This window comes from Ostrea edulis, chromosome 4 (genome assembly GCF_947568905.1).
Source record: "Ostrea edulis chromosome 4, xbOstEdul1.1, whole genome shotgun sequence".
NCBI lineage: Eukaryota > Metazoa > Mollusca > Bivalvia > Ostreida > Ostreidae > Ostrea > Ostrea edulis.
The window spans coordinates 53,976,678-53,990,961 of record NC_079167.1 but is presented as its reverse complement, the minus strand read 5'-3'; the positions used below and the strand labels follow the sequence as shown (position 1 = coordinate 53,990,961).

The following is a 14,284-nucleotide window of genomic DNA, read 5'->3' as shown; positions in this document are numbered from 1 at the left end:
GGCAGCAAGATCAGCCCAGAACAGAAGTAAATGGAGAGGACTTGTTCATGGCCCTATTCGCCACGAGGAGAGAAGGAATTAAGTAAGTCAAGTCACCCTCATAAGTCGTTCCGAATAGTCAGTTTCTACCGTCTGTAAGCTTTTGAGATGACCACTTGTGAGATACCAATATATGTAAAGGTGCGCGACAAATCATGTAAACAAACAGGGCTACCTGCTTCGAGACCGATTTACGGGGTATAAACCAACTTTACCGAAGTGATTTCTGCGAATATCTCGTCAGGCTAATATGTAGTTCTACTTATGTCTTTCATCTAAATCTGATGCCATCCGTTTTATTTGTCGTATTCTGCCATTTATTTCATCGTACCCGAGCTCTGTATAAAAATAACTTCATTCTAGAAGAGGGGGGGGGGGGGGTTATGTACATAATATTCACACTTCAGTTGCCTGTGCTGAATACTTGTAATACTACATGTAGTAGTATTGTACCTAAAGGTACAGAGAGGAAAAGTACCTGGAGTATTATAGCATAAGTATTCTGTACATGGTTTATCATTTTTAATTTAATATTTATGTTTCCTTGTTCCTTGGGTGTTGTCTGGCTCCAGAGAAGAACTTTCCCTGAGGAAGTATCATGCCAGAGCAAGACTTATGGGGGAAGCCGCACGGTGGGGGAAGTCTCTATGGAGTGCCAAATTAAGATAAATTAAAATGATTGAAGATATCTTCAATTGTTTGCAGATATCATCAAATCGATTATTGAGCGCAATAAATGAACTTATTGTCACCTGTATATAGTATTTCTATCTCTCACCTAATTCAATACACAAAAGCTTGTTCTGCGTATGATCAGTTTTTATACACCCATCATTAGAATTAGTATTAGGACCTACTTTAGGGCTATAAGTAGGTCAAACAGTTTTCTGGACTTTTTGGGGTTACAGATACAGATATTGCCCTGAAATACACATAAGCTTCCTCACAGAGGAATACAAGTTCAGTTTGCATTTGAGCTGGATTGGTCTGTCTTTGGCCTACTTTTGGACTAAAAATAGGTCAAACAGTATTCCGGGCCTTTTTTTAAAATCACGAATACAGACATCGCGTTGAAATTTAGCCACAGGCTTCCTCTTGGAGGAATACAAGTTCAGTTTGCATTTCGGCTGGATTGGTCCATCCTTGACCTACTTTTGGGCTAAAAATAGGTCAAACAGTTTTCCGGGCTTTTTCCATTACAGATACAGATATTGCCCTGATATTTAGCCAAGGGCTTCCTCTCGGAGGAATACAAGTTCAGTTAGCATTACAGCTGGATTGGTGCACTATGGCATGCTTTATAGGGGTAGAAGTAGGTCAAAATGTTTGCCAGATTTTTTCGATATGGTCACAGGTATTGCTCTGAAATGTTGTAACAACCTGTCCTCAGAGAAATACATATCAGTTCACATTTCAACTTAATTGGTGCACCATGACCTACTTTAGAGACTTTATCATCATAGATATATATTGCACCGACGTTTTGTCACAATCTCATACATAATCAGTTCACATGTCAGGTGGATTGGTGTTGTATTGATTCAGGGTGCATAATATGCGTCTAGGTTGAATTTCACTGTCCGACGGGCGTATTTTGTACCGTTTGCGGTACTCTTGTTAAATCGAGGCAGGCTACTGGCAAACAAGTTAATGTTACAGGGGTTTCAACAGTCTCGTTTAACGTCAACATTTCGCAAATTCCATGGTCGGTATAATGATTCAGTTTGCCTATCATTGGGTCAAATGTTTCAAACCGACTGTTAGGCCGTTCTTAGCACATTGATTTTGACTACGGGTTTCTCCGTTTACCTGATCAAGATATAAGGCTCACAGCTGGTGTGACCGTCGACAGGGAATGCTTACTCCTCCTATGCACCTACTCCCACATCTAGTATGTCCAGGGGTCCGTGCTTGTCCAACTCTCTGTTTTGTATTCCTTATAGGAGTTATTAGACTGATCACTGTTCGTTATCTTCAATTGATTTGATACGCGCATTAAATTCAATTCATGAGAGCAGCAACAATTCAATTAAGGAGATCACCAATTCAATTGTGGATATATCTCTAATTATATACATGTACATGTAGTTGCTCTCTTTAAAAGAGTTAGTGTGCGCATCAATTGATTTATGATATCACTAATTCATTTGAAGAGAATTTTTTTTTCAAGTATTGCACGCTACAATTCCATAGAAGAGAGCACTGATTCAATCATTGCGAGCATAAGTTGAATTGATGCGCACATTGATTGAATTATTGCTCTCTTTAATTGAATTGAAGCGTGCATCAATTCTATTGATATAAATTCATTTGAAGATGGAAATAATTCAATTATAGCGCGCATCAATTCAGCAGAATAATGAATGCTATCAATAATTCAATTAGTGCGATCAGTACTTAGTTCAGAATTGAAGATATCATTAATTATTTAAAGAGATCTTTAATATCGTTGCGCGCATCAACTGAATTGATGATATCTTTAAATAATTAAAGATATCCTCAATTATTGGCTCCAAAAGTCTCGGTCTACAGCACAGGAGCCGTGCTTCGGTTGTTATAAACGAATAACCACGTATGGTAGTTAATGTAATAAAAGACAGGCAAAGGAAAAACAGCGGTATATTTACCACATCAAGTGAAACATATCGGCATATTTACCACATCAAGTGAAACATATCGGCATATCTACCACATCAAGTGAAACATATCGGCATATCTACCACATCAAGTGAAAGATATCGGCATATTTATCACATTAAATGAAAGATATCGGCATATCTACCACATCAAGTGAAAGATATCGGCATATTTTCCGCATCAAGTGAAAGATATCGGCATATTTCTCACATCAACTGAAAAATATCGGCATTTTCCATATGAAGCGAAAGATATCAGCATTTTTTTTTTTCACATTCGGAGAAAGAGATCGGCTCATCTACCACAGACTGGCATATTTACCGCATCGAGTAAAAGGCAGCGGCATGATATCATATCAAGAGAAACACAACATTTGGCATACTTACCATATTAAACTGAATGAGTATAGTTTCGGAGTACACACATACAGCTTGGAAGGTTATTGTTTTTATGAATATAACCATAAATATGATATATTTTTAAAAATTCAATATTCTACTTACATAGATTAAATCGGAAAAGTATCTATCCTTGATGTTAAATAAGACCGACGCATCATTCAGGCACACTAATTCCGACATATCTTCTACTTTGTTGTATTTCGGAGGGTTCATTTTCTGGCATTCATCTCGCGCTACTTTCACTTTCTTGCCGCTCTCCTCCAGGAGAACTGTTAAATAATCTCCCTCCTCACCAATTATCCCTGCTGCACAGAAACTAAGCACATCGTGGGGGACCCAGATGAGTTTTTTGGACGCCCAGTCGGATTGTACAGACGGGACAATTTCTTTTCGGTTGACAACCAGGTATTTCATTTCCTCAGAATCCATCTTTTTCTCCTCCTGTGTGTATTTGCTAGACTTTCAAATTTCAGCGTTCAAACCTTATTACACCGTGATGTTCGCACTCGCATCGTCGGACGAATTCAGAAAGTATGGCCGAGACACCCCCTTCACCTCTAGATGTAAATCATAAACTGAATGGTTTTACTTCACATGTAACCCTTAAAGGTTAAACAATTTGAAATGAAACGAAGAAATAATCGTTTTAAATCCTCAGGCAGTGTGTAAAGTATTGCAACAGCAACAAGCTCTATTCATCTATTAAGGGTATAATTTCTTCCTGTGAATACACCTACGATAGTATAATAAATAATACTGTCCAACCACATCTTATGATCATGGTCTATGCACATCGACTTTACACGACTTATCAGACATTTAGATACGATACCTGTACACGTACATACGTGTTTAAACGAAATCATCAACATTTTATGAAGTTTAAATTTTGTGCAAAATGAAACTGACTACGATATAACGCTCATAAAATATATAAATTGTCCACAACAATTGATTTGTATACACTATCTTCCCTATCCAAACGTTTTACAGTTGGGGGGGGGGGGGGGGACCCTTCGTAAGTGGTTCTAAGAACATGGGCTCATCCAGGAAATATTGGAGGGAAGGGGTGGAATAACAGGTAAGTGTTTGGGAATTGATCCTAAGACAGGGATAGTAATCGAACAATTATAGTAAATAAAAAAATGCAACCAAAAATTGTTTACCAAACCAAAGAAAGACTATATAAAATCAATATTGCATTCTCATCTTCTGAGCTAGGTGTATGCCTATGACTTTGATGAGATATACAGCATTCTCATTACATTTTTAGGATATGAATTTCAACATTTTCAAATAATGTTTCCCGATCGCTAAAATGTTGCATAGAAGTCATTTCAGTGAAAGGTTTGGGGCAAGGCCGCAGAAACTCCTTTAGTTTCATCATTATCAGGTGTGTAAGTTAGGTAGGGGTGTAGGTTAGGTGGGAGTATAGGTTAGGTGGGAGTGTAGATTAGGTGGATGTGTAGGTTAGGTGGGGGTGTAGGTTAGGTAGGGGTGTAGGTTAGGTGGGAGTATAGGTTAGGTGGGGGTGTAGGTTAGGTGGGAGTGTAGGTTAGGTGGGGTGTAGGTTAGGTAGGGGTGTAGGTTAGGTGGTAGTATATGTTAGGTGGGGTGTAGGTTAGGTGGGAGTGTAGGTTAGGTTGGGTGTAAGTTAGGTAGGAGTGTAGGTTAGGTGGGAGTGTAGGTTAGGTGGGGTGCAGGTTAGGTGGGAGTGTAGGTTAGGTGGGAGTGTAGGTTAGGTGGGGGTGTAGGTTAGGTAGGGGTGTAGGTTAGGTGGGAGTATAGGTTAGGTGGGGGTGTAGGTTAGGTGGGAGTGTAGGTTAGGTGGGGTGTAGGTTAGGTAGGGGTGTAGGTTAGGTGGTAGTATAGGTTAGGTGGGGTGTAGGTTAGGTGGGAGTGTAGGTTAGGTTGGGTGTAAGTTAGGTAGGAGTGTAGGTTAGGTGGGAGTGTAGGTTAGGTGGGGTGCAGGTTAGGTGGGAGTGTAGGTTAGGTGGGAGTGTAGGTTAGGTAGGAGTGTAGGTTAGGTGGGAGTGTAGGTTAGGTGGGAGTGTAGGTTAGGTTGGTTGTAAGTTAGGTAGGAGTGTAGGTTAGGTAGGAGTGTAGGTTAGGTGGGAGTGTAGGTTAGGTGGGGGTGTAGGTTAGGTGGGAGTGTAGGTTAGGTTGGGTGTAAGTTAGGTAGGAGTGTAGGTTATGTGGGGTGTAGGTTAGGTGGGAGTGTAGGTTATGTGGGGTGGAGGTTAGGTGGGAGTGTAGGTTAGGTGGGGGTGTAGGTTAGGTGGGATTGTAGGTTAGGTGGAGTGTAGGTTAGGTGGGGGTGTAGGTTAGGTGGGAGTGTAGGTTAGGTGGGGTGTAGGTTAGGTAGGGGTGTAGGTTAGGTGGTAGTATAGGTTAGGTGGGGGTGTAGGTTAGGTGGGAGTGTAGGTTAGGTTGGGTGTAAGTTAGGTAGGAGTGTAGGTTAGGTGGGAGTGTAGGTTAGGTGGGGTGCAGGTTAGGTGGGAGTGTAGGTTAGGTGGGAGTGTAGGTTAGGTGGGGGTGTAGGTTAGGTGGGAGTATAGGTTAGGTGGGGGTGTAGGTTAGGTGGGAGTGTAGGTTAGGTGGGGTGTAGGTTAGGTAGGGGTGTAGGTTAGGTGGGAGTGTAGGTTAGGTGGGGTGCAGGTTAGGTGGGAGTGTAGGTTAGGTGGGAGTGTAGGTTAGGTGGGGGTGTAGGTTAGGTAGGGGTGTAGGTTAGGTGGGAGTATAGGTTAGGTGGGGGTGTAGGTTAGGTGGGAGTGTAGGTTAGGTGGGGTGTAGGTTAGGTAGGGGTGTAGGTTAGGTGGTAGTATAGGTTAGGTGGGGTGTAGGTTAGGTGGGAGTGTAGGTTAGGTTGGGTGTAAGTTAGGTAGGAGTGTAGGTTAGGTGGGAGTGTAGGTTAGGTGGGGTGCAGGTTAGGTGGGAGTGTAGGTTAGGTGGGAGTGTAGGTTAGGTGGGAGTGTAGGTTAGGTTGGTTGTAAGTTAGGTAGGAGTGTAGGTTAGGTAGGAGTGTAGGTTAGGTGAGAGTGTAGGTTAGGTGGGGGTGTAGGTTAGGTGGGAGTGTAGGTTATGTTGGGTGTAAGTTAGGTAGGAGTGTAGGTTAGGTGGGGTGTAGGTTAGGTGGGAGTGTAGGTTATGTGGGGTGGAGGTTAGGCGGAAGTGTAGGTTAGGTGGGAGTGTAGGTTAGGTGGGGGTGTAGGTTAGGTGGGATTGTAGGTTAGGTGGAGTGTAGGTTAGGTGGGAGTGTATGTTAGGTTAGGTGTAAGTTAGGTAGGAGTGTGGGTTAGGTGGGAGTGTAAGTTAGGTGGGAATATAGATTAGGTGGGAGTGTAGGTTAGATGGGGTGTAGGTTAGGTGGGAGTGGAGGTTAGGTTGGGTGTGTAGTTGAGTGGGAGTGTAGGTTATGTTGAGTGTAGGTTAGGTGGGAGGATAGGTTAGGTGGCAGTGTAGGTTAGGTGGGGTGTAGGTTAGGTGGGTGTGTAGGTTAGGTGGGTGTATAGATTAGGTGGGGTGTAGGTTAGGTGGGGGTGTAGGTTAGGTGGGGTGTAGGTTAGGTGGGAGTATAGATTAGGTGGGAGTGTAGGTTAGGTTGGGTGTCAGTTAGGTGGGGGTGCAGGTTAGATGGGAGTATAGATTAGGTTGGGAGTGTAGGTTAGGTGGGAGTGTATATTAGGTGGGAATGTAGGTTAGGTTGGGAGTGTAGGTTAGGTTGGGAGTGTAGGTTAGGTTGGGTGTAAGTTAGGTGGGAGTGTAGGTTAGGTGGGGGTGTAGGTTAGGTGGGGGTGTAGGTTAGGTGGGGTGTAGGTTAGGTTGGGTGTAAGTTAGGTGGGATTGTAGGTTAGGTGGGAGTGTAGGTTAGGTGGGGTGTAGGTTAGTTGGGCGTATAGGTTAGGTTGGGTGTAGGTTAGGTGGGAGTGTAGGTTAGGTTGGGTGGAAGTTTGGTGGGAGTGTAGGTTAGGTGGGAGTGTAGGTTAGGTGGGGTGTAGGTTAGTTGGGCGTATAGGTTAGGTTGGGTGTAGGTTAGGTGGGAGTGTAGGTTAGGTTGGGTGGAAGTTTGGTGGGAGTGTAGGTTAGGTGGGGGTGTAGGTTAGGTGAGTGTAGGTTAGGTGGGAGTGTAGGTTAGGTGGGAGTGTAGGTTAGGCTGGGTGTAGGTTAGGTGGGAGTGTAGGTTAGGTGGGAGTGTAGGTTAGGTTGGGTGTAAGTTAGGTGGGAGTGTAGGTGAGGTGGGAGTGTATGTTAGGTGGAGTGTAGGTGAGGTTGGGTGTAGGTTAGTTGGGAGTATAAGTTAGGTTGGGTGTAGGTTAGGTGGGGGTGTAGGTTAGGTGGGAGTGTAGTATGATTTTGTTCTCTCAATGTACTTTTTTTCATTCGAAGTTGAGAGGAGGTTCGGATCCATACTTAAGAACCATGATTATCAAAGATTACATAATTCTATTGCAGATACATTGACACTTGGGAAAAAAAAAAAGAACTGGCGATTCGCGTAAACCGGAGGTCTTGAGTTCGTTTGTGTACGTTACTCCGTGTAAGGTATATTTTTTAAAAACATAATAAAAACTTTACCTGATTTTTCGTATGTATGAACAAAAAATCTAATGGATACATATATTTTGATAATTTAACTTTAATCCTTTATTTTCAGACTGGGTAAAATTAGATACCACTGCATAGTAACGATAACGTCTGCGATATTGTTTGTAAATGTTGCTGTAGGTACTAGCAATAGTGATGAGAGGGTGTTGATGATGACCATCAAAGTGTTCAGGCAATCTGAAATAATTTCTCAGATAAGGTCACTAACAGTTCATTTTCCCTGTTCAACCACAGATAGGGATAAACAAGTCGTCATGAAGGGCTATGTATACAGGTGCTGATGGAATCTCTCAAAAACTTTTACACTCCGCCAAACCTGTAATTACAGCTCTTACCAAATTATAAATCTATCGTTATCATCATCGACCTTCGCAGACAAGGTCAGAGTTAGAAATGACACCTACACACAAGAGAGGGCCAGTACTACAGAGAAAAGCAATTACATGTTTAGGCCAGAAAGACCATTTCTAAAGGCAACTGAAATTTTACATGTAGATTATTTTGAAACGACCTTTAATCCATTTTTAGTCGCTCTCTGACCAGATTTCAGATGTCTGTCAACCTTTTTAAGATTTGTTGAAGACTCAATGATAATGAAAATAAATTTGTTTAAATTTCTTCCTCATCATCAAAGCTTGTGGATTACCCCAATCAACTTAAGACATACACCATAGTTATTCAGTTAATAGGAGCTATTCAGTTAATAGGAGTTATTCAGTTGATAGGAGTTATTCAGTTAATAGGAAACAATGTATAAAAGCGGGTCAGCATGCAAGTGACATGTAGATTTTTTTTCAAACGAGTACCGGTGGTGTTCTAATCATGCAACTCGCTCTTTCGCCTTTAAACTGAAGATGCGAAGGAATTTAACTGCGATGGCGAAGGAACGAAAGTGCAAGGATGACGAAACGAAGTTGCGATGGGAAGGAGTAAAAACACGAAGGGATGGTGTTCTGTTCAACTACTCGCTCCTTCGCGTTTAGGGCGATTCATTTGAAGGAGTGAAAGTGAGAGGGTGACTGAGTGAGAGTGCGAAGGCGAAGGAGCGATACCACTATCGCGTAGGCGAAGGAGCGATACAATATTGCGTACACGAAGGAGAGATACTAATATCGCGTAGGCGACGGAGCGATACTAATGTCGCGTAGGCGACGGAGCGATACAATATCGCCATCACAACTTCTAACATTCAATTTCAATCTTTTGATTTGCCTTTCTCGCCCCTTCACCAATTTCGATATACACAAGCCTACGGTATTCTGATTATATGATTATGTAAGCCGGTATTCTGATTATATAATTATGTAAGCCGGTATTCTGATTATATGATCATGTAAGCCGGTATTCTGATTATATGATCATGTAAGCCGGTATTCTGATTATATGATTATGTAAGCCGGTATTCTGATTATATGATTATGTAAGCCTACGGTATTCTGATTATATGATTATGTAAGCCTACGGTATTCTGATTATATGATTATGTAAGCCGGTATTCTGATTATATGATTATGTAAGCCGGTATTCTGATTATATGATTATGTAAGCCGTTCGGATCTGACAGGCGACCGGAGAAGGTCGTGGAATCTCTATAGAACAGGAGATCTGTGATCAAGTGGTTTTCTTCAAATAAACTGGCATATTTTATTTTCATGAATAGAATACATGCACGTCAGAAAGGAGACTAGCGTTTCGTGTGTTGACAATTTTGTTTTAGCATAAATTTAATGAGAGGAACTAGTAAAGTTTTCAGAACTTGTTTGCAATCAATAAAATGTGTTCAAAACATGAATAACCTAGCGTTACTTTAATCTTGTCTAGCAATAAAACCATTCAGTGAATTAACTTTTTAGTATATCCAATCACAAACTGCTTTTATGGTTACTCTTTATCTTTTATATTATCTTTTCCCTTTCTTTCTGTTTTTTTTTTATTTGACAAAACGATGTGCACGCTGTAGCCTGCTGGCATATAGACAACCACGCCCCTGCTTGAACATATTTTATTGCAATTATAAAATTTACAATGGGATTGGACACAAGTTATTAACACTTAAAACGTCATCTTCCTACAATATATCAGGTAAACGTATAATATGTTTAAATAAAGGTTTTAAAAAAGACGAATATCATAATTGAATTTCATGTACATGTATAAACAATATCCTAGATATAATTGAAAACGACATATCTTTTTTTTTCCCAATATACGTGTATGTGTACTGGGGGAAAATACATTTTTTAAAGCAAAGATGAGTTGTCTCTTCAAGTAAAATTTGCAAAGGTTGTTCGCTAAATATTTCATCAGACTATTCATCTGTGACATCTCTGTTTTGTTGGACATGAGAAAATAATGATGAACGTCCTTAGCTTTACCGCAACTACCGAGAGGACTATCTATTATATTGCATCTAAATAAAAACCTACTCAAGACGAAGTCGAGCGTGTCTGATATTCGGGGCTGTGTTACACAGACAAGAACAAGGAGGCGGCGTGGCGCTGGCTTTGTCATTGATACTCTAATATTTACATTGAAATTGACAGTGCTTTTTCTTGTTGCAAACTAGTTCGATCCGGTTTTTTAGTACCACCTTTCTGTGTAATCATTACCAAATATGGAGCGTTATCAAAATCAAAGGGTGTATTGGCTGTTCCATTTAATTGGTCAACTTTATGATACTTTAGTACTTAAATCTAGTTTATATTTTTAAAATATACGTAAAAAATATCAATATAAGATATTTCCACCCCCTGTGACGTCATAAGATTTTGCTAAGTCAATGATTTAATAAGGTTTAGCCTATGGCTATGCATGGCAGGAACATAAATTTTGTTTGTTTGATATTCGTAGGATTGGTTAACACTAAGCGCACGGTACTGGTGTCACTTTACGTTACACTTGTAACGTCATAAATTGTGGCAAAGCAACGTCACATTTTAAACAAATTCATTATCTCCAAGCTGTAATATCATAACTAAAGCACATGCATGATTTAATGTTTAAAAATTGAAAATAAATCTTTGTACGTGTATAGTGTACATTCATAAAAATTATGAATTCTTAGAAATACTCCAAAGTATACGTACTGTATTTATTTCCCCGTGCCTACAACAGCAGACATGTCGTATGAAATAAGAGTACCCGTTTCGGTAGGTTTCGTTTTGCTTCGGTAGATTTCGTTTCCTTTCGATTTCGTTTCGCATTTTACAGGTAACCATCCCATGAAATAAGGCTTGCAATTCTTATGAATATGACCTCTGAGAAATTTGAACACAGTAAAAAAAAATCAGTTTTGGTTTTTTCTAGGATATATATAGACTTGCTCAAGTCTCTATGTTTAATAATCATTGCTCTCTTTAATACTTTTTATTAATGCCAAACACGGAAGGGGGGGGGGGTTAAAAACTCCCGTACGTTTCTGTCATCGATCTACATCGATCACGCTCTAGTGGGGAAAAAACAACAACCAGCGCATAGAAAGTATATGTAGTTTTGCGCTTTATAAATGAATAATAATAATAACCACGGTGAGTTGAAGTGAGAGTTAAAAACTTCCAAATAATATTACATTTTAACGTTTTAATGTTCACTTTCATTTCTGAATAAACAGTAGAAAAGGTATACAGAGTGTTATTTATACTCGTATGTTTTACTTGCGAATCGGTTAGTTTCAATATATATCATATTTAGTTTTGAGGGGGTGGTCTCGTGAAAACCGTGTGACTTTAGATTTTTTTGTCAGATGTTGAACTTTTGATCTAATGATATTGTTATTCATATGCGGAAATCTTGATTTGTATTCGATAATCTTGATATCTATATGCGGACGGAAATTTTGATTTATATGTGAGAAATCTTGATATTCATGTGCGAATTTATTTTATTTTACTCTACGAGAGAGAGAGAGAGAGAGAGGGGGGGGGGGGGCTTCCTCTACTCTTCTGGAGTACCAACGCATGTGGGCGAAATATTCCAGGGGCAATCGCTCACACCCGCCAGAGATCACCTGGGTCCTAAATACAACAGTGAGGTTGTTCAACACGTCACTGATACTCTAACAAGATTTTGACATTCAATTCATTTAATATGTGACTTATGTATATATCTTTCATTCATTGGAAGGGGGGGGGGGGGTACATAAGATCTAACACGCTATATATATCCACCGTTCTGGTGCCTGTGCTCACATCCACCTCCTAGGGAATGCTACAGGCTGGTGCATGTTGGAAACTGTAGGAGGGTCCACAGTTTGCTCTGTACTTGCTCTTTAAACCAGGTAGCACGCAGGAGACAGGTGAGTTGCGCAGAGATCTCTTCCCCCTTAGAACGTGACCACCCGTTCAGGTCCAGGCACCTATGTCCACATAGGGCCCCCTGTGTTGCCCCTACGTTGGTAGTCAAACTGGCCGCCTCCCCAGTTCCCCACAAAAAATTGCACGCGACCCTTTCCGCCGTATATGTAAATTTGCACCCTGTTCCTGATTACGATTAATAAATATTCAAATTTGTATCACTCTTGTTAATCCAGCTAGCTAAGCAGCCTATGGGGGATTACAGGGCAGCCACCCAAGCTTCGACATAGCTACTGGGTTTATTCAGCATATTAGGGCAAGGTCAACTATTCAATTCAGGCCAAATGTCTCACGGCTGGTAGTGCTGTATATTTATTAAAGTTTAATTTTAGCAGAGTAGCTCCTCTAGTTAAATTTAAGACATCCGAGGTCAGGTCGTGGTCAATGAAGCTAATTCTTTCATCAATTTTTGAAATTATGCATTTCACCTACAATCAATAATGACTAAATCCATGCGTACATCTAGCATGTGTACATCAACATTATCAAATACGAATCAAATATTATGGAATATGAATCGAGATTTATATAATTATCGAATATAAATAACAAGGTTACCAAATGTAAATAAATAACAAGATTATCGAATATAAATCAAAATTTTCGCATATGAATATTAAGATTATCGAATATAATTAAAATTTTCTCATATATGAATAACAAGATTATCGAATATGATTAAAGAGTTTCGTATATAAATCAAGATTTGTATAATATTGCAACGTTTTACACACCGTAAGTGTATCTGTTCAATGCTGAATTTTTATATGCATACATACAGTACATCGTCGCAAACCACGGGTTATTGTTTCATTCTATTTCACAAACGTTTGTGAAATAGAATGAAACAATAACCCGTGGTTTGCGACGATGACATACAGTAGTACATGCAACAAAATGTAGTCTGTACAATTGTCATTTGATAAAGTCAATTAAAGTATATGTACCAGATCTAGAGCAAAACATATCTATGAGATACACATGCTATAGCTTAAATACCTTGTATACTATTTTTAAAAATCATTTTAATTTAGATCATTCAAAAATAATAAAAGCAACATTTTACGTTTTAGCTAGACGTAGGTTGTGTACATTGACGTCGCGTCATTGCGCGACAAAATCACATGGGACATTTATTTGGACATTAAGTATCTTTTCCTTTTCCTAAATGGACGCGGGATAAAATGAAATGTTGTATATTCTATATAGTAAATTTTATGTACTATCTGTAAGTTATATTCATTAAAATATTCGCGTTGGGATAATGCTTAGAAATAAGACATAAAATGGTAGAATTGTTTAAAAAGCTCGGTATTTGTAGAATAAGGACATTTCACTGGACACCGATAAAATCAATCTACTTCATGGATATACTCAGAATTTTATAATACTGGTATACATTGTGCTCTACGATACATGTCATTATAAATGTAACAAGGATAGTCAACTTCCCCCTGTATTAGGCGTGCTACTGGTCATGATGATTTGCATTTGCAGTCTATCTACAAACACGGGACACCACTGACAGGCACTGTATTTGCAATTTTTAAGGTCGCTTATATCAATTCTATGAACTAAATGTTTAAAATAATTGGTTTATGGTTTTTAGATAAGGACGTCACAATCATACACCAATTCTTACGTTATTTGGGACAAAATCAATCATTTTATTAATCTGTGGATAAAGCGTATGCGTATTTCATGTAACGCGGGACAACGAAAAATGACGACATCTGCGTGTATTTATTGCTAATGAAATGCGTGTAAATTATATTTTATATAAGCTATTATCATTATTTATATATTTTCCTTGCCATTGATGTATAAGACTTTAATAATCCACAAAATATACAACTGTGTAAACATAGCGGAAACATTTTCTAATGCACGTATGAAAGTAACACCAGTACCGTGCGCGACGTCTTACTATATATCGTTAACCGATTGGTGACTGTATTATCTGCCATAATACTATCCATCTCATTGCGATCCAGCCTCACCCTCCAACACCTCCCAAATGCACCAACATAGTGAAGTTGAAGTGTGTTGTAGTTACATTCCATATGCTCCGTATGGGACGTATGGGTTGTCCCATGGTTTAAAAATAAATAAATATAAATAAATAAGGACCATCGTGTACCAACACGCCTGATGACTGCGGTACTGTCTTTTGATGGCCGGACACATACATGTGATGGTCGTATGTCATAAATCATAATGAAATAAAGAAGTAACTTATATTTATAAAAA

The 14,284-nt window shown here is 39.5% G+C and overlaps 1 protein-coding gene across 1 annotated transcript; it reads right to left on the bottom strand.

The window, feature by feature from the left end:
- Positions 1 to 2,882: 2,882 nt before the first annotated feature.
- LOC125670820 (myosin-11-like) lies at positions 2,883 to 3,506 on the bottom strand. Its single transcript, XM_056161396.1, has 2 exons — positions 3,180 to 3,506; positions 2,883 to 2,891 (listed from the first exon to the last, which is right to left on the bottom strand). The coding sequence occupies exons 1-2, from the start codon at positions 3,504 to 3,506 to the stop codon at positions 2,883 to 2,885; spliced, it is 336 nt and encodes a 111-aa protein (XP_056017371.1).
- Positions 3,507 to 14,284: the final 10,778 nt, after the last annotated feature.

Coding starts and splice junctions, on each gene's coding strand:
- LOC125670820 (XM_056161396.1), bottom strand. CDS start 3,506: ATGGATTCTGAGGAAATGAAATACCTGGTTGTCAACCGAAAAGAAATT.